This window comes from Balaenoptera acutorostrata (assembly GCF_949987535.1).
Source record: "Balaenoptera acutorostrata chromosome 6 unlocalized genomic scaffold, mBalAcu1.1 SUPER_6_unloc_2, whole genome shotgun sequence".
NCBI lineage: Eukaryota > Metazoa > Chordata > Mammalia > Artiodactyla > Balaenopteridae > Balaenoptera > Balaenoptera acutorostrata.
In genome coordinates, this window is record NW_026645491.1 from 213,988 (window position 1) to 235,609 (window position 21,622).

The following is a 21,622-nucleotide window of genomic DNA, read 5'->3' on the forward strand; positions in this document are numbered from 1 at the left end:
TATCAGGCCTGCCTGCGGATTATCTGAATCTCTAGGCATGTACCTTTGCATCTTTGTTTAACTTGTTATTTACTATTGGTAAAGGTATGGTGTAATTCTGAAGGGGTTGATGTTAATTGGTACCTTGATTTCTGTCAGATAGCAATACAAATAACGTCTGTTCAGTAGGGATGCAAATGATTCCTTTCTGATGGAAAATACAATTTCCAAAATTCAGAATGTTAGCTGATTTTCCCTACAGAACATTAGCTATTTTTTATCTAAAATCAGTAATCCTATTTAAGAATTCTTCCAGCTACTATAAAAGCTTCCACCCCATTTAGTTCTTTTGAATCAGCACTACCATCATGCCAGTTCTCTTATTAATGGGTTCATTAAATCTGTGCCATATACTCATTTTACATTTGCATGAGAGTCATGAGTTTAATTTATGAAAATGATACTTTGACACGGAGCAATTGTGAGTAGCACAATGTGCACCAGTCAACAAACCATGGGCACACAAAGTAAGGGCTACCTGCATGGACATACACACCAAAAAACCGGTCACTTTCAAACAGTATCTCTGCTATCTTTCCCCTGCTTTTATTTGGGTTCATAAGAGCTCAGATTTCCCAATATCTAGTAGATATGTTAAGTTTCTCTGTTAAAAATATGTAGGCTTATATTTGTTTTAAGCTCATATATTATTTTTAATCAAAATTTTGGACTCTGCCCTTTTCCATAGGATAGTTGGTGCCTAGTGATTTGAGGGTGGGTCTGATAACAGGCTCCTATCCAAAGCTGAGATTTATTCTGGAAAGTTTAAGCCTGCAGCTCCATACTGTAGGTGTCCGTACACCTACAACACTGAGGTGTCCTTACGCACCACCACCTCCCTGCCCTGCTTGTTCCCGCTGTCTGCCTGGAGAGAACCCTGGGGAGAACCTCCACCACTGCCCCACTCTTCCTTCTTTTTGGTCTTCCCCCTTACTTGGGGAGATTGCTTGTACACTTCTGCTTTTCCTTCTCCCTTCCCTTTGCCCCTCTTTTACCAAGTCTAATCATACTCCTTTGATGGGACTATTTCCCTTGCAATCAACTTCATTGCAATTGTTTTGATTAGTGGTTATTGGCACCATTCCCCTATCAAAAAGAACTAATCAAACACCTGACCTGGTGGGTGGGGATCAATTCCACTATGATGAGCAAAGGAGAGCTGAGCGGACACTGATTTCATAAATGGACTCGTGAATGTTTTAGTTATAAAGAGTTTTGTGTCCTTATACCATTTAGTAATTGTAGGCCTGTGAAACTGAATTTTAAATTAACAAAAACTCTGCATTGTTCAATTCAAAGGATATATTCTACTTACTATTTTGTACCAGAACAAATGTTGAACTGGCACCAAAGATGAATGACACATCCTACCAGCCCTCAACGAGGTCACAGTCCAATGGAGTTGATAGGCATGTACATATAACATGCAAGATTTCTTTTATAAATATTGCAGAGGTATAAACCTGGTGAAATTAAGGCATAATTAGGGAGAAACACATGATTTAAGAATCTAAAAAGGCTTACCGGGGGCATTACATTTTATTTTATTATTATTTTATTTTAATGAAGTCCTGTTGCATTTTATATTGAGTTCTATGATCCATTTAATGTGTATGAAAAGTGTAAGGTCTTTGTCTAGATTCTTTTTTTTTTTTTTTGCATGTAGCTGTCCAGTTGTTCCAGCACCAAAATGACACACGGAGAAACAGACAATCTCAATAGGCCTGTATCTATTAAAGGATTTGAAACTATAATTAATAACCTGCCAAAAAGAAAGCACTAGGGCCAGATTGGTTCACTGGTGAATTTTAACAAATATTTTAGGGAAAATGTATGCTTATTCTCTAAAAATGGAACTAGAATGAATACTTTCTAACTCATTCTATGAAACCAGCATTCTCCTAACACCAAAAGCATACAAAGCATTACAAAAAAAAGGGAAAAATTCAGACAAATGAATATAGTTGCAAAAATCCTGAACAAAATATTAGTCAATCAAATCCAACTATGTACGAACAGAATTATACACCATGGGCAAGTGGGATTTATTCCAGGTATACAAGGCTGGTTCAACATAAGAAAACCAACTAGTGTAATTCATCATATAAACAGGTTAAAGAAGAAAAACTATATGGTCCTATTAATAGATACAGAAAAAGCATTTGACAAATCCAGCATTCATTCATGACAAAAACGTTCAGTAAACTAGAAATAGAAGGGAACTATTGCAACTTAAGAATGAGAATTTACAAAACACCTACAGCTAATATAATATTTATTAGTGAGAAACTAGATGCTTTCTCACTAAGATTAAGAACAAGGCAAGGGGGCTTCCCTGGTGGCGCAGTGGTTGAGAATCTGCCTGCTAATGCAGGGGACACGGGCTCGAGCCCTGGTCTGGGAAGATCCCACATGCCGCGGAGCAGCCAGGCCCGTGAGCCACAACTACTGAGCCTGCGCGCCTGGAGCCTGTGCTCCACAACAAGAGAGGCAACGATAGCGAGGGGCCCACGCACCGCGATGAAGAGTGGCCCCCGCTTGCCGCAACTGGAGAAAGCCCTCGCACAGAAACGAAGACCCAACACAGCCAAAAATAAATAAATAAATAAATAAAAAAGAACAAGGCAAGGATATCGCCTCTTAACACATTTTTCAACATTGTCCTAGAATTCACAGCTAATATAATTAGACAAAAAAAGGAAATTAAAAGTATATAAATTGGAAAGGAAGAAACAAAACTGTTTTTGTAGATGACATGATCATCTATGTAGGAAATCTCACAGAATCAACAAAAAACTTTGAGAACTAATAAGCAATTATAGCAAGGTTGCAGGATACATTTTTCACATATACAAATTAATTGCTTCCCTGTACACCAGCAATGTACAACTGGGTTTTGAAATTAAAAACACAATATCATTTACATTAACACCCAAAAATGAAATACTTAGGTATAAGTCGAAGAAAATATGTGTAATATCTATATGAGGAAATACTACAAACCTGTGATGAAAGCAATCAAATAATTTAAATAAATGGAGAGATACTACATGTTCATGTATAGGATGATCAAAATTGTTAAGACGTCAGTTCTTCCCAACTTGATCTACAGATTTAATTAATCCCAATTAAAATCCCAAGTGATCTTGTGGATATTGACCAACTGATTCTAAAGTTTGTAAAAACCCAGAATGGCTGACACAGTATTGAAGGGAGAGAACGAAGTTGGAGGATTAACATTACCCAAAATCAAGACTTACTATAAAGTTAACAGTAATCAAGACAGTGTGGTATGGGCAAAAGAATAGACAAATAGATCAATGGAACTGAATAGAAAGCCCAGAAATAGACAAAGACATATACAGTCAACTGATTTTGACAAAGGAACAGAGGCAATATGATGAACAAAGATAGTCTTTTTAACAAACAATGTTGGAATAACTAGACATCCACATGCAAAAAAAAAAAAAAAAAGTGAATTTAGAAACAAACCTTACACCTTTCACGAACATTAAGTGAAAATAGAGCACAGACCTAAATATAAAACACAAAGCTATAAAACTTCTGGAAGATAACATGGAAGAAAATCTTCCAACTCTACAACACTCTGGAAAAGGCAAAATTATGGAGACACTAAAAAGATTAGGGGTTGCCAGGAATTAGGGACAAGAGAGGAATGATGAACAGGTAGATTACAAGAATTTTTAGGGCAGTGAAACTATTATGTATGAGATTGTAATGGTCAATACATGTCATTATACATTTATCCAAACCTATAGAACGTACAACACAAATAGTGAACTCTAATGTAAAACTTAATTAACAACAATATATCAGTATTGGTTCATCAATTGTAAAAATGTACCACTAATGCAAGATGTTAATAATTGGGGAAAAGGGAATGGGGCGTTGGCAGAATAGAATAAATGGAATCTCTATATCTGCTTAATATTTCTGTAAACCTAACACTGCTCAAAAAAAAGTTTCTAATTAAAGAAATAGTGGCAGAGAGAGTTGTAGATTTGTAGCAAAGTGCTGATTCATGAAGGTTTTAGAGATTTAACAAAAATGCAGTAAGTGATTGCTTAGGGCTAGGAGGCTTGTGGGGATAGTAGGGTGATAGGTATGGGATTTCTTCTTGAGGTGACAAAACTGTTTTAAAATTAACCGTCGTGATCACTGCACATATCTGTGAATATACTAAACACGACTGAATTTTACACTCTAAATGGATGAGTTATAATCATATGTGAATTATATCTTAATAAATCTGGCTAAAAAATTAAATGGCCTAGATCTGTGTTATTAAATTAAATAAACAGCACTTAATAGTTTTTCTATAGCTGAAGTGTATGCTGTAAGGTTCTAACATATGACTTCTTCCCAGGAAGTCAATAATGTTTAAAAGTATACAATTTCAGAGTTAATATCAATGTTTTACAGATTTCAATGACAAGAGAATCACAGATGCAAGGGCCAAGAGCCATTAAAATAGTTTCCTTCCAGATCACAGACTAATGAATAAGATTTCCAAATGTCAATATTGATGACATGGAAAAGTATACACTATTAATTTGGAGTGAAGCTGTCAGCATTTATTTTTGAATGAAAACGATTACAAAACCCTCTTCCCCAAACACACACATACAAATGCCGAAGAGTGCATCCTCCTTCGTGAAGCTACCAACTCAGCAGCCTTCAATGAAGGGCATACAAAAGATGGAGCGCACTACAAATTTCCATTGTTGCCACCACCTCAATAACAGAGGAGTGGCTTTATCATCGGAAGTAATCGAAAGAAAGAAAGAAAAGATGGACGTCTGGTTTATGGGGACTCACGCAGTAAGCGTCACCCGAGGTGGAGGGCTTGCCACGAATAGAAATTAGGTGTTAGAAAGAGGGAACATGAGCGCAACAGAGAGGAAGACGGTTTGGAGAAGGGATGCTCAATTATTTTATTCGGTTGTTTTATTTTGTGATATATGTCTGACAAACTGATTGCACAGAATCTCATTCTCTTACTGAGTGAAACTAATTAGTGTAATTATTTTAAATTGAGGCTATCTTATAAAAAAGCTGAAGAACTCGGGGGTTTCCCTGGTGGCACAGTGGTTGACACTCTGCCTGCTAATGCAGGGGACACGGGTTCGAGCCCTGGTCTGGGAAGATCCCACATGCCGCGGAGCAACTAGGCCTGTGAGCCACAATTACTGAGCCTGCGCGTCTGGAGCCTGTGCTCCGCAACAAGAGAGGCCACGATAATGAGAGGCCCGCGCACCGCGATGAAGAGGGGCCCCCGCTCGCAGCAACTAGAGTAAGCCCTCGCACAGAAACGAAGACCCAACACAGCCAAAAATAAATAAATAAATAAAGTAAACAATGCGTTAAAAAAAAAAAAACTGTAAATGAAGTTCCATTAAATACATTCATTATATAAAAAAAAAAAAAAAAAAAACACGTGGATGATTTTGGACTCTAAGCTTGGAGCATCCACCAATTATGTTTGAATTCACGAGACTGAAATAGCTATTGGCAATAGTGTAACCAAGAGAGGAGATCCCTTCTTACACCTCACACATGTACATTTCACATGAGTGCCTTTACTGTAGCTTTATGACAAAGATGTTTAACCACCTGGCAATTAAAAAAAAAAAAACACTTTGGTGCTCTAAATTCTTGTCATATTCTTCAAACTTATTGTCCTAAAAATATTTGTATAAACAACTGAATTTCAAAGGCATATTTTTAAAAGCTTTCTTATTATATATGCATATAGATCAACTTCTTAAACACTGTAAGCTGTAAGATGGAAGAATTTCTGCATCTAAGTGCATGCTTCTTTTCTTAGACATATTTGCACAATCATTGCAGGCTAAAATTGATGGTGCTCCTGAATGCAAGTTCCCTATAAGGTAAAATTCAGTTTCCTGTACTTCATTCCTATAATCTATAAATATTGAAATGAGGTAACTAGAAGGTAAGTTCATTTAAAAATTTAACTAAATTATTTTGTAGCACATTGAATATTGTTTATTAGCATATATATTTTAAGGCACTGACTTACATAGGAATGATTCCCAAGGTGAAAACATGTATGTGATGTTTTAGAGAACAAAACAAAATTATTTTTATAACATATATATATATATATAAATGCATATATTAGCCAATATCCATTTGTAAACCTTTATTCTATTCAAACTTAATACTCCACTTCCAAAAAGATATGTCCATGTAAAGTTGATAAAGTTCACCTCTTAAAATATGTCTATGTTTAAAAGAAATAAAGGTGCACTATACACCAAATTCTGTTATTTAAATTTGTATTTCATATATAAATTGGACTACACTGCATTATGTAATACTCCATAGGTACTGAATAAGTAATAAAAACTAAAAATAGTATTTATCTAGATGATATGATTGACCAGAAGGTATGTCCTGGATTATTATAAATATTTCAAGAGGAGGAGGATTATCCATAAAACCTTTTACATCTGAAGTCCTGGGTCTTATTAATGTTTTGACAACCTTTAAGTACAGAAACGCCTACAGAATCAACTGGTGAGTAAGTTCTGTCAAATGGTGAGAACAGACTATATATATATATGCTACAAAAACCTGCCTTCTAAGTATGGAACCGTAAATCTCTCCACACTGGAATCCCAGAATGGCCAAGAACAGATAGAAAACTAAGAACCACCTCCCAGGGTCTTGGGGCATGCACAGATAAACTTGAGAATGAGAAGGAATGTCCTGCCCTGGCAACATTCTAACCCCTCTTCTTGGCTGCTTCATCTGGAACCCTGATCAGAGAAAGGGAAATAATGAGGGGGAATAAACGCTAGTGGATCTGGTGACTGATGGTCAGCCATAGCAGCAGGTCCCCACTTGGCAAACGGGGGTGTCAATGGAATGCCCTGCCATCAGCAATGCACTTAGACAAATACCCAAAGTGAGCAGGGGGCGCCCGGCTTGGCCAAAGCCGGGCTGATGCCACCGAGGAGGGCCACCTAGAAGAAGGAAGCTCAGCGTGGGCGCCTTGACCCCGCTCGGGGCTCCGCGTCTCGCTCCCGCCCCCTCAGGCCCCCGCGCCTCGCTCCCGCCCCCTCAGACCCCCGAGGCTCGCTCCCGCCCCCTCAGGCCCCCGCCCCTCGCTCCCGCCCCCTCAGGCCCCCGCGCCTCGCTCCCGCCCCCTCAGGCCCCCGCGCCTCGCTCCCGCCCCCTCAGGCCCCCGAGGCTCGCTCCCGCCCCCTCAGGCCCCCGCGCCTCGCTCCCGCCCCCTCAGGCCCGCGCGCCTCGCTCCCGCCCTCTCAGGCCCCCGAGGCTCGCTCCCGCCCCCTCAGGCCCCCGCGCCTCGCTCCCGCCCCCTCAGGCCCCCGAGGCTCGCTCCGGCCCCCTCAGGCTCCCGAGGCTCGCTCCCGCCCCCTCAGGCCCCCGCGCCTCGCTCCCGCCCCCTCAGGCCCCCGTGCAACGCCGGCGCGAGCCGGCCCGGCCAGACCCCGGGGGGCAGCCTCAGAGGCGGCTGAGGGCTCGGCGGGCGTACCGCGGTGCAGGGCGCGGCGAGGCGAGTACCTTGGTGCGCTGGTAGAAGTCGTCCACGGACCGCGAGCCCATGAAGGGGAACTGCGTGTGCGTGTCGATGCCGCCGGGCAAGACCAGCTTGCCGGCGGCGTCTAGGACCCGCAGCCCGGCCGGCGCGTCCCCGGGCGGCAGCAGGTCGCGCCCCAGCGCCCGCACCACGCCGTCCTCCACCAGCACGTCGGCCACCTGCGAGGAGTCGTCGTTGACCACGCGCCCACCGCGTATCAGGAACCGCGACGGCGCCGCCATGGCGAGGGGCGCACACGCTGCGGAGCCGCCCTCCTTCCGGCGGCACGGGGCGGGCGCGCTGGCCCGGCTCCAGGTTTATCAAGGACCCGCTGCGAGGGGGTGGGGGAGGAGCGGCTCCACCCCCGGGGGGCTGGGCCTGCGCGAAAGGCTGGGGCGGGCGCAGAGGTCAGCGGGGTTCTGACCTGAAAGTTCCACCGACCTGAATCCAGGTGTACGTCCAGACCCTGGATGTACACCGAGATTTTTTCCCTTCCAGTCATTGGAAGGGAAAAATCTTGGAGGCACTTTTAAAGACGAGGGACGTTTGTTTTCCTTTCTAAGAAAAGGCACTTTGGGGAAAGAAATCCACCTCATTTCTTCCCTTTATGAAGAGTGTGTCTGTACCAAAACGCAGAGAGACAGGCAGAGAGAGAGAGGAAGGGAGGGAGACAGACAGACACCACCAGCAGCAATGAAAATACCCACGCCCCGAAGAACCACTTGATCTGGATTTCCTTTTAAATATTCTTAACTATGTGAGGAACAAAGATAAATGACATTCTCGTCGTCAAGGAGCTAAGAGCCAACAGTGACACACATACATATTTCAATGGATAACAATAAAGAAACCAGAAAATTCTACCTTCGAGAGAGGCTAAAGATACGCGTTGAGAGGAAAGGGGGAGTTTATTTCTGCCTTGAAGGAAATTAGCTATGGAAGATTCACAAAGAGGTATCTGAAGCAGGACGCAGAGGACGTGGACATGGAGAGAGGAGGGGTGGGAAGAGGGACGATGCTCTGGGTGAGGGAACAGCTGGATAAAGGCGCCAAGAAGGTGATGGCAAGTTGAGTGTGACCTCCACGTGGTCAAGCTGAGGGGATAGGGTTGGACAGCTGTGGACCACCCCCTTCCTCCCAGGTGAGAAGGATGAAGAGAAGGCAGAGGAGGAGCCGTGAGAGAGAAGGGAGCTCGGGGAGCCCTGCGTGGGGGAAGACGGCAATGCGGGATTTCAAGAGCACCGAGATCGAATGCCGCAGGAAGCGTGGGGAGCGTGGTGGACGCATGCTGCTGCATCGTCTATTCTCTTCCTCGTTCTGCCAACAGTCACTGGAGTTTCTTTAGCAGGAAATCCTCCCCGTGCATTCTCAGAACACTCGCCTGGGTGGAACTGATGGGACCTCCGGCTCTGGGACTGATCTGCTTCTCTAAGCACTTCCAATCACAGCAGGAAGTCCTCACGGCCACGGTGATGCGTTCGGGGATGACACGGGTCCCAAGAAGACTAACTGTGCTCAGTGAGAGCTGATCCTAACTTGTGTTAGGTTGAGCAGATGAGGGGCTTTCTCTTTGCTGCTGGACTTGAATCCTGGAGGGAGTAAAAGACAACAAGGGAATAGTCCTGTGAACAGAGCCAACACAGAGAACAGGAAGGAGAGATGGAGAGGAACTGGGTTCTCATGACACCGTTGGTGCTCCTGGAACCAGCCATGCCTGATGTCCCCTCTTTCAGACTCTCCAGTGTTTGCTTCAGCTGGTTTACTTTGGTTCTTTTGTCCTTTTCAACCATCAACTGACAGAGGATGGGAAGGTACTTCGAGTTTGGGGACTAGGTGGTCGGTCACATGTGACCTCGGAGATGGCATTTTTAATAGTGGAATGCAAGGTGTTATTAGTATCAAATTTCCTCAAGTCTCAGATCACACAAACCTCAAAATGATTAAAAATTAGGAAACATCAATAAAGTGCCATAGATTTGGCTGTCAAGCCAGGAATAAGAAGCCCAAGAAGGTTATGCAATTATTGTCAAAAGACCATTGTGTAAAGATGAAAAGAAGAATAATAAATATGCAACTCTGCCAAGCTACACACATAACAGCACTCTAGGAAAGTAAGATTGGGTGTCAGGGTGGTTGTGACATCCTTTCTGAAGCTCAGATGATGATTTCAAAGGTTTCTTTATCTCAGACACTTTATATCACAAAATGCCCTGTAACACAATGCAGCATAAACTCTCCACATTTAATTAACTCAAACTTGATCAGAAAAGGGGATTTGTAGAATGTCACTGAAGCAGGAGGAAATAGCTCATTGAGATTCACTGACCGCACAGAAGAGAGTGTTGGGTAAGTTTAAGGAGAAAAGCCAGCTCGCAGAAAGAAGGTGTCTTCCCCCTTTCTGGCCACCACTGTCCAGACGCTGGGCATGTCTAGATGCCGGATGTCGTCCACCAGCTTGCCAGGTGGGAGGCGAGCAAACGTGCTCAGAGGGGAAGCTTGTCCTCAGAAACCCCTCACCTCCCTTTTCTCTGCCCTACTCAGCCACCTCTGCACCCAGACACACGGGCCCTCAGTGGGCATAACAAGTAATCCCAGACACGATGATCTTGGCACTGGAGGAAGGCAGGAAGCAAGACTCCTGCTGTTTTGCCTTCTTCTTGCTGGAGAAAGAATCAGTTTGATTAACTAACATACCAAAGTGTGTCTGAGGACCCATTACTCCTTAGAGGACTCATTTTAAAGGAGGGTTACAAAGGTTGTGAAAGCTTAACCCACAGAAACATATCTACTTTGAAGTGTAGGTGAGAGCAATTCAAAAGGAAGGCCTTCCCAGCCCTGACTGATGGTCTAAAGGGACAGAAAGGCAGAGCAGAAAAGGGTGACTTCCTTCACTGAGCAGCTCAGGGTTTTGGGGAAACAAAGCCACCAGGCCCAGGTGTATTTCAGTCCTCTGAAGCCCTGGAGTCACTGAGTTTGCTTTCCCTACTCTCCTAACCCACCCCCACTCCTACTCCAGGCCCCTGTGGCTCTGAGGGGATTTCAGGGTATTGTTTCCTCTGGAGGAAAAGCTGTCCGTGGGGCAGAAAGAGCAGACAACGAGGGTGTGTGAGCCAGAGTGAGCAAGGAGAGAGGGGGCAGAGCCGGGCGTCTCCAGTGCGCCCCAGCTGGGGGCTCTGGGCAGCCCCAGTCCCCTGACCCTCGCTGGGATCAAAGTCCCTGGCAGGGTGATGAGGTTCTACCTGAATCAGCGATAGGAGAGGCAGGTAGGCAGCATGGATGGGAATTAGGCGTCTAATCCTGGCTCTGATGCAAGCTTCTGGTGTGAGTCTGGGCAACCCACTTACTCTTAGGGCCTCTCTCTCCTCAACTGAAAAATGAGGAGCTAAGTTTCAAGAGCTCGTAAGACCCAGCCTTTGCACTTTCAAAAGTCTTGTGATTCTGTGAACAGGGACAAGACGCCCATCCACGGAGTGCCTGGCATAGTCCTAGAGCTAAACTCTTCTCAGGTCTAGATAAGTGAAATGGAGACCAAGAAGGACTTGCCTTCTAGATTTGGGGCTCTTTTATTTCTGGTCCCTCCACTGAGGCAGAGGGGATGTGCTAGGAAAGGGTGCCAAGCACAGAGTGTAAATCCAGATGTAGGTCATGGGGGGACGATGCTTGGTGGGACCTTTCGGTCATGAGCAGGGACAACATCTTTCTCTCTGGCAGCCGGCAGTGGTCTCTGTAGGACCAGAGAGAGAAAGCTGGCCACTGCACAACTCCAGAGGGCACTCTTCCCTGAACCTCCCAGGCAGAAAGACGAAATAATAGCCCTGAATAACAATACCAGCATCGGGAGCTAAGGTTTATTGAGTACTTGAATCAAGTCAGTACTGGGCCAAATGCTTCACATGCCTTATTTTACTTCGTCCTCCGCAACACCTCTTTGAGCTAAATACTATTTCCCTGTTTAACAGATGAGCCTTTTGAGGTAAAATGACCTGCTCAAGGTCACCTAACAGTAAATGCTGGAGGTAAGCCTTTCATTCCGGAACCTGTAATTTACTCATTATGTGAGTCCAAACTCTAAAGCCAGGTTCAAATCCTGGCTGCATTTGGGCCTCAGGTTACGTAAATGGATGAGCGTAATCCCGGAATGAACTCCTACATCCATCACTCTTTATACCTCGAGCACTTCTGACATGGGGCTGCAAAGCTGCTTCAGATTGTTATCTAAATATTGGGGAGCTGGTCTATGTTTTTGCTCAGATAACTAATGTCATGAGGGTTTAAAAAAAGTGCTCCATCCTGTAACAAACAAATTTAGTGAGTCCAGATCTAATATACCAATACTGACCTGCCTTGGGGGAAAACTTTCAGGACATGCCACCTAGATAATCCAGGATGATCTCTTCATTTCAATAAATCCTTAAGTTTGCCACATCTGCAAAGTCCCTTTTGCCATGTAAGGTAACTTTCCCAGGTTCCAGGGACTAGAAAGATATCTGGGTATCTTCGCACCCCGTAATTCAGCCTATGACAGTGCCTCTCAGTGTCCCCCCTTGAACAAAAAGACGCTGCTTTCTCAAGGGATGGCCTAGGAGCACCAAGCTCGGCTCAAAGGTTTCTTCTGCCCTTTCTGCCAGCAGCACTAATGTATGCTTCCAGAAACTCTCTTGCCCCTTGACCTCATGCGTACTGTGCCACGGTTTCCAAGTTATTTTGAGCTTTCCTAGCAAACTATATTTCAGCAGTGAAATAATACTCAAGGAAATAGAGGAAGCGCCCCCTTGATTAGAAAAAATGTAATAAAGTAAAATTAAAAAGCTTGTACTTTGGAGCCAAATTGATCTAGATTTGAGTTCTGGTTTTATCACCTATCATCTGTGGATTCTTTGGGGGTTTTTTTTGGCTGTGTTGGGTCTTCGCTGCTGCGCACAGGCTTTCTCTAGTTGCGGCGAGTCGAGGCTACTCTTCGTTGCAGTGCACGGGCTTCTCATTGCAGTGGCTTCTCTTGTTGTGGAGCACGGGCTCTAGGTGCGTGGGCTTCAGTAGTTGCAGCATGCAGGCTCAGAAGTTGCGGCACGCAGGCCCTAGAGCACGCAGGCTTCAGTAGTTGTGGTGCGCGGGCTCAGCAGTTGTGGCTTGTGGGCTTAGTTGCTCTGCGGCATGTGGGATCTTCCTGGTCCAGGGATTGAACCCATGTCCCCTGCATTGGCAGGCGGATTCTTAATCACTGCACCACCAGGGAAGTCCACATCTGTGGATTCTTGGTTAAGTTTCTTAATGGTCCTAAGCCTCTTGGTTTTTTGTGTTTTTTTGGGGGGTTTGTTGTTTTCTTTTGTCTGTTTGTTTTGTTCGTTTTTTGAATAGTGGTAGCAACCCATTAAGGGCTGTACACTTTAAATGAGATAATTCATGTAAAGCCCATAGCATAGTGCTTGTTAGATATTATTTTTAGCAAAACCAACTGTTTCATTTCTCTATTCTAGCATTTTCTTCTTATTAATAGTTTCACTTTTTAAAATGTGAGATCCACAAGCTTATGAAATTATTTTACTGATCTTGAGAAGAACTTTTTCCAGCTTTATGGAGATGTAATTGACATATAACACTGTGTAAGTGTAAAGGGTACATGTAATAATTTGATATATGCATATATTGTGAAACGTTTACCACAATAAGGTGAGTTAACACATCCATCACCTCACATAGTTACAACTTTGTGTACGTGTGTGTGGTGAGAATATTTAAAATTTACTCTTCCAGCAACTTTCAAGTACGCAACACAGTATTGTTAACTCTAGTCACCAAGCTGTATATTAAGTCCCCAGAACTTATTCATCTTATAATTGGAAGTTTGCACCTTTTGACCACCTTCACTCATTTACAGCCCTGCCCATGACAATCACTAATCTGTTCTCTGTTTCTATGAGTCTGGTTTTGTTAGATTCCACATATGAGTGAGATCATATGTGATCATATGTGGTATTTGTCTTTCTCTGATCTATTTCACTATGAGCATAATATCCTCACCGTCCATCCACGTTGTTGCAAATGGCAGGATTTCCTTCTTTTTTTTCTGAATAATATTCCATTTGTTGACCTGAAACAAATAGACTGCCAGATATTTCTCCAGCAAAGATGGGTTTATTTGGGATCAGCAAAGCATTGCAGTTTGGGGTCTCCAGCCATGGCAAGCCACTGGGCAAAGGAAGGAACAGGCTTTAAGAGAGGGAAACAGAAGCAGGGAGGGCTACAGTAAACAAAGAGTCCATGGCTTTTCATTGGCTGAGTCCTTGCCAGGAATGAGGAGGAGTCATTATTCCTGCGGGGCTCTGCTATAGGTGCAGGAGGTGAGAGCCCCCCCTCTGGTCTCCCAGCTGTATTTGATTGAGGTTTCTGTGTATTAATTTTACACACACACACAATATATATATATATATATATATATATATATATATATATATATATATATATATATATGCGCCACATTTTTATCCATTCATCTGTTAATGGACACTTTTATGTTTTGGCTATTGGAAACAATGCTGCAATGAACATGAGAGTGCAGAAACCACCATCTCTGAGATTTCATTTTGAGAAAGTTTTATTTTTTTAAGAGTCAAGAGTAAATCATTAAAAAAATTACTTGGACTTTGCTACACAGACCAAAGAGGGTTTGAATAAGCATTTTATATATTTAATTTCTTGACAAAAATTAAAGTAAAGCACATAGAGCAAAATCCATCTTTTCAAGTGTACAGTACTATGAATTTTGACAGAAACACGCTGTCATGTAACCACCACCACAATCAAGATAGAAGATATTTCCATCACTCAGAAAAGTTTCCGGGTGCCCCTTTGCAGTCAATCCTCTTCCCCCAGTCCTGGCCCCTGGCAACCACTGATCTACTTTCAGTCTTTTGTATTTTGTTGACTTGAGACATGGAAACAAAGTAAGTTGCTGGGTATCTTCTGGAGAGTTCCACTTCGGTTCTGCCACTTAGTAAAACTCTTCCTATGCCCTGCTGTTGATGCTGTCAAGGTCTAAAGCTGAAAAGATTCAGAGGCGGACCTTACTAGGATTTACCTCAACTTTTCCAGGAATCCTGGGAGGTCCTGAGCGTGACCACAGTTGGGGCTGAAGCAGGGACAGCAGGTGCCGTTCTGGAGCCCTCATGACACTGTTTACAGTTATGTAGACAGGACAGTGTCGAGACTGATGCCCCAGATGTTGGAGGCATCAGTGTAAAAGGAAGACCATAAGATAGAGAGAGACAGTAGTCAAGGTGCTGCCCCTTTTACCTGCACTTGTCCCACCGGGGCCCACACCCTCTGAATTAGAACCTTTCTGTCTCTGCACTGTCTGTGCCATCTCATTTTATACTTCATTTCTCTAATGTAACTGGAAGGGACTAGATTTGTATATCTTCCTTCTTTATTAAAACTTTTGTTCATCTTAAACAAATACGTCTTGGGAGAAACTTACTGTTCTGCTTGCTGTGAGAGGTCTTTAGTATTAGACAAGGCAAGCACAGTGAAAATGTGATTTCAGGTCAAGGATAATACCAACTACCCGTCTGTTGTGTAACTGTACTTAAGGGCACTAATCTGTGAGCTTCTGGAAAATGAAAACTGCATGGTATTTATTTTTGTATTCAAAAACCTATCACAGACCATGGTGACGTCTAAGAAGAGTTCACTGTGTACCTGATGTACTTCATTTCTAATCCTCAGAACAAATCTGTGGGGTAGGTCTTATCCTCTCAAACATCAGCAGAAGCTTCAGGAAGTGCCTTTCTCATTGGGATTGGAAGCAATATGACTCTTTGCTGTATTATATTTTCACATTGCAAGGATGTGGAGAAATTGAAACCCTCATACATTGCTGGTAGGAATGAAATGTACAGTTACAGTGGGAAGTGGTTTGGCAGTGCCTCAAAAGTTAAATAGAGTTACCCTATGACCCAGAAATTCTACTCCTAGGTATATACCCAAAAACTTGTACATGAATGTTTATAGTAGCATTATTCTTAATAGTCAGAAAGGAGAAATAACTCAAAAAAACATCATTTGATAAATGGGTAAACAAAGTGTGATATATCTAGTACTGTGGTTGGTTCTCAGGAAGTACTCTAAACATGGATGCTTATTTTCATTCCAAATCTAGGAAACGGTTACGAAGAATTGCTTTGTGCACTTGGCTAACATCTCTAATGGCAACTCATGAGCTAGAGAAATGGAAATTATGTTGTATGGTGAAATCTCCATCGAAAACAGCAATAATGTAAGTTCCAACCCAAGGAAAGTAATAAGAACCCAGTGAAGTTGAAATTTACACAATGCACAATAACAAAGTCTATATTTAAGGTAAGTAAAAACTAAATCTAAAAGCCAAATTAGATAAGGAATTTCTATGCTCCTTGAAATCAGAGCTCAGCAGATGAGAGAAGTATAAATATTCAAGTGAAATTTGATACTGTAGTGAAATTGAGAAAAGTGTTTTTAATATTGTTTGTTACTATAATGTTTTAATAGAAATCACTTCTCTGTATGTCTTTTATTTATACTCGCTCAACGTATGTTACGAAGTCCATAGGTTGTAGCCACATCTTTCTTGGTCTGGGGCTCTATGGAAGTCCACCATTTTGGCCTTTTTATAATAAAATAAAGACGTCTGTGCCAAGATGCCACTCTGCCTTTGTTTAGTGAATCTACTTTTCATTGAGATACAGCCATAAGTTGCCCTGTAATCAAGAAAACAGGAGAATGATTACTGTAAGAAATATGCTCTTAAAGAAAGCTCTACTAATATACAAAATGCATAACACTCAGTGGAGGGGAGCTCGAAAAAAAGGTCATTTTTCTTTGAAAATGAGTCTGTAATAATCACAATTAAAATTTATTTCAACCTCTTATTTCTTTCTTTAGTTTAATCCTTACAGTAACCCTCAAGCCTGGATGTTAGCCCATTTTTCAGATGACACAACAAGGCTTACTGAGATCAAGTGATTTATTCAGTTATAAAACTCCTAAAGTAGCAGAGCCAGGAGTCAAACTGTTATGTGTCTGACTTCAGAGTCCATGCTTTCCCACCACACTCTATTATTTCTCCTTAGTAAAGCTTACATATCCCTTTTTTGGAGGATCTTAAGCTTCCTTGGGCTTTAGCCTCCCTCCAGCACGTGGGAAAATCCACTCCAATTGACATCTCAGTATCGTTACTTGAAATCACTCTGTAAATTCTTTTCAAGGCACTTCATGATCAGTAAACCATATGTGCCCTAGATTAGCATACGGCAACTTAGTCTTGTCATGTTCTAGCACTGGTTTCTAAATTTTATTAACTCTCAAAACCCTTTGTTCAAATGAAATCTTATAGGAAAGCCCAAGACATAAACAGAGTTGCTGCTGGAAGAGAGCAGGGTGAGCAGTGCATTGATAACCTGACCATCATCAACTGTAGCCACATTGATCGTTTACCGAGCACTCACCTGACACTATTTTAACTCACTAATCCTCATTAACTCTCATTTAATCCCCCCAACCACTGCTGTTATTCCCAGCTTAAGAACCCGCCCATGAGCTAGGCGTGTCTTGCTCCGCGGGGGACGGAGAAGCCTACCCCCCTTGCTGCATGGAACCGGGAAGCTGAGGGAGCCAGGCCAAGGCTGTGCAGTTGCTCAGAGACATCAGGCTTCTTTTATCCTTTCCCCAAACCCTTAAAATGAGGCTTCTCTCCCTCTGGATGTGGAGGATGCACATTTGCTACAATGGAAGAACTAAATGGTCTAAAAATTACCAGGTTCTAGGAGACCTGTGAAGACTTTTCTCCAGATTCAGTCACTGTGGTAATTTCCTCAGGCCCCAAGCGCAGCACGATCCTGTTTCCTGGGTCTTGGAGCTCCCTTCAACTCATCACAAGCGGGCTGCTACTGCTTTCTTCCCCCCCTTTTCTTGCTCCCCTTTTGACTTTGAGCTGCTGGTTCACTTCCACGATGATCCCAGGGGAAGCGGCTGCATTCAGAAGCACCTGGGAAGCACATCTTCACGACCTTTGGAAACCATGAATCATTTCGGACTTTTCACATACAAGATCTGATTTAATTCAAGCTTCAGAGATGTTCTCTGTTTAACATTCAGACAATGACAATAGTAGCAAAGATGTAGTCCTTACAATGAGCCAGGCACTGCTCCAAGAGCTTTACATACATTAATTTAATCTTCCAACAGCCCTGTTATCCCCATTTACAGATGAAGAACTTAAGTACAGAGCGATGAAGGGACTTGCTGCAGATTGCACGATAGGAAGGAGCGGGACAGGCAATGTGGCGCCATTGTTTTCATCCACGATGTTGCCTCTAATAAATTTAAAAATATTTTACAGGTTATGATAACATGTTGAAATAAACTTAGCTGAAAAATAACTAATTGTTAACATTCATCAAATGCCTAAACATGCTTATCTAAATTTGCATCAATGCTATGATTTCTCATTCGAATATGCTAAAGCAAATTGTTACACTACTGTATTTCTAATCAACTAAGATATGCACAATTCATGTACGTGACGTGACAGAGGAGCTAATTTGATAACCTTTTGGCAAATGAGCTTCTTACTGGGACTGTAGCACTCTTTTTCTGCTTAAAATATGAATTCTGGCAACTTGGTGTTTCTTACGTATCAGGCACTGTCCTGGGGTCGATTACAGACGTCACAAATTCTTTGTTACATCTGCTATGGAGAGTGGAGTCTCTCTTTCTATGGAACCTGGGTTGGCCTTAGTGATTCGTTTGACCAACAGAATGTGGCGTAAGTGACATTTTGGGCCTTCGGGGACTAGCTCATAAGAAGTTTCTGCAGAGATGTCTATCAATTTTTAAACAAGGGCCCACTTGAGTAAAATGAGTCCGATCAAGTTGCTGTCATCTTCTGCCTGGAATTCAGCAGGGTGAGAGGGAATGGCCAAGCAGCTTGAATGGAGAGCAGCAGCAGGCAGGTCACCGCTGTCAGCATTACTGGGTCTGTGGTAGGGACTCGACAAACACCTTGTGGAGTCAATCTGCTCGTTCTTCCTTTATTCTTTTAACCTGTCGTATGCATTTATTTCCAGCTTAACGGTGGATGCCGGTGGTAAGCAGTAGTAGCAGCCAAACCCCCAACAGCTTGTTGGAAGACTGCCCTCATCAAGTGCTTATATTCTCAGTCCTAGTAAGTGACATGACCTGAGGCGGGGATCTTGCCCCGGGAGCTCGTCTGACACAGCCCCTTGGTTCCCCCTCTCTTCCTTTATACCAACACTGGAGCTCTGACAGACAGATGGATAAGACAAGACAAAGTACAGGAGGGAAGATCTAACTGATACATGATAAACCTGAGTAATATCTATTAAAATCTATATCCTGTAAACCGAGAATATACTTTTTTAAAGTGATCCTGGAATATTTTAAAATTAAGAAAAGACAATAAACTCTCCACAGTAAATATAATACCCATAACATTCTCTGATCCTGATGCCAAAACATGACAACTAATAAAAGAGTCAGAAAACAAAACCACTACCCACACCAAACTGCCATTATCTGGGGGAAAAAAAACAGCAAAGAAAAAGGGAAAAAGCCTTCTTTTATACAACTTGTCGGTTAAGGAGGAAATAAAAACTGAAACTTCAGAACACCTAGAATATAATAGTAATGACAACACTAGTTCACCTAAGTGATTCAGCTTAAGCAGTACTCAAGTCCACACCTTAAATCTCATATTAATAATTAAGAAAAAATAAAAACGATTAAACTGAATGCTAACGCAAGGAGTTAGAAAAACAAACAACAAAATAAACTAAGGAAAGCAAAAAGTAGGACATTTAAGGAAATCAATTAATTGGAAAACAGAAAAATAACAGAAGAGACGTTCAAAGCATACCACTTGGGGGAAACAAGCAAACAAAAACAACAACAAAATAGGTCAACCATTAGCCATCTTAATTAAGAAAACAAGGGAGCAAGCATAATACATAGTAAGGGGGAAAGAGCCATATGCAGAAAAGAGGAGGGTAACTTTGCTCACCTCTAGGCAAATGAACTTGAAAACATGGACAAAATGGATGGTTGATGATCCTAGCTAAGATATAAAAACTACACAGACCAATTACTGTAACAGATACTAAAAGAGCTGTCAAAGAGCTATTGCCGAACATCCACCAGCACCAGATAAATTCACTGAAATTTTAAGGAAGAGAAAATTCCAATGCTGTGCAAACTGTTCCAGAACTCAGGAAAAGGAAAAACATTTCCAATTTACCAGCATAAAATTAATAACAAAACTTATTAAAGATAGCATGCAACACACACACACACACACACACACACACACACACACTCACAGGACTAACTGCACTGATGAATACAGATGCAAATACATTAAATAAAATATGAAACATAATCTGCAAATATATTAAAAGAATAATACATATGGTCAAGTAGTTTATTTCAGGAACGCAAGGATGGTTCAAAATGACAAAATATATTAAAAGGTCAAAGGAGAAAAATCGTATGATCATCTCCATAGAAAATGAAAAGGCATGTGATAAAATTCAACATGCATTCTTGACTAATTTAGTTTAAAATAGGGATCAACGGATACTCCTTAACATGATTAAATGTATATATCTCAACCCAGTTCATTATAGCCAATATATTTTAACATTATTCTAGAAGTACTAGACAATGCAATCAAGACATAAAGAGGTAGGCAAACTGGAAGACATGACTGTATAACTGGAAAACACAAAAGAATTAACTGAAGTACTATTACAAACCATAAGAAAATGAGAGTCTGGTAGCTGGGCAGAAAATTAACATAAATAAGTCATTAGCTTTCATATATACTAAAATCAGACTAAATTATAAACAGAAAGGACTTCCTTAATAATGGTAACAAAAATAATAAAATTTCTAAGAACTCTTGAAAAACATGTACAAGATCTCTGTAAAGTAAAATGCGAAGCATCTGTGAAGGAAACAACAAAAAAGACTTGAACAAATTGGGAACCATTTTTGGATAGGGCACCACGGTTTAGGTAGAAGCTTTAACATGATAATGATGTCAAATTTCCCCAAGTTGACCTATAAAAGTAAAACTGTCCAAAAAAATAAATGTACAATGGATTTGTTTTGTGGAACACAAAGGGTTGATTCTAAAGTTCAAATGGAGAAATAAGCAAGAATATTTGAACATTTAAAAATTACTGTTATTAAAACAGTGTAGGACTGGTACAAAAAAAAAAGGCAAGTCAATTGAAGAGAATGGAATTAGAGTCTAGAAATACATCCACATAATATGAGAATCTGCAATATGATAAAAGGGCCATTTCCAACAGCAAGGAAAGGACAGATTTAATAAACAGCCTTGCAGTAACTAGGTAGTTACCTAGGAAGAAAAACTGGAGCCTTAAATTCAGGATAGATCAAATTTTTAAATGTGAAAAGTCAAATAACAGAAATACCCAACTGTACTTTTAACATTCAACCAGTAGCAGATACACTTTTTCCCTTGAAAAAAGGTGCAGAAAAAGAATGCATAGTATGTTACAATTTGTATTCCATCATATAGCATTTATACATATAGATACATTTATGTATCTATATGGTATTTCTGGAGGGTATACAAGAATTTGGTCTTGGTACCTATTTCTTTGAAAGGGAACTAGAAGATGGCTGTCAGGGATAGGAGAGAGACTTAATTTTTTTACTGTTTGAATCAAGAAGATGTATTAGTTAATTAAACAAAGAAATTAAAATATATGTCAGAAAACAAAAACAAAAAACCTATACATAATAGTATATAATTAGTAGGACCTAAACAAGGTTAATTTGGTAACCCAAATTCTGCCAGTAAAATATTGTATAGGGGTCTAAAATGTATCTGAAAATAATATAAAAAGAGAACTGATATAGTTACTGACTCTTATAAGACACATCAATTAAAGGCAAAATAATGTCCAGGTC

General features: G+C 41.6%; 1 protein-coding gene across 14 annotated transcripts in view; it reads right to left on the reverse strand.

Annotated features, from left to right (window-relative positions):
• LOC130706597 (dihydropyrimidinase-like) overlaps nt 1-7,927 on the reverse strand; it is a 115,039-nt gene extending 107,112 nt beyond the window's left edge. For all 14 annotated transcript variants that reach the window (XR_009006789.1, XR_009006797.1, XR_009006793.1 and 11 more), the window contains exon 1: nt 7,615-7,927. Coding sequence is in view for 6 of the 14 variants with exons in the window: in XM_057539254.1 (XP_057395237.1) it covers nt 7,615-7,872 (258 nt within the window). In the remaining 8 variants the exon portion in view is untranslated. The remainder of the gene's footprint in view (nt 1-7,614) is intronic.
• Nucleotides 7,928-21,622: the final 13,695 nt, after the last annotated feature.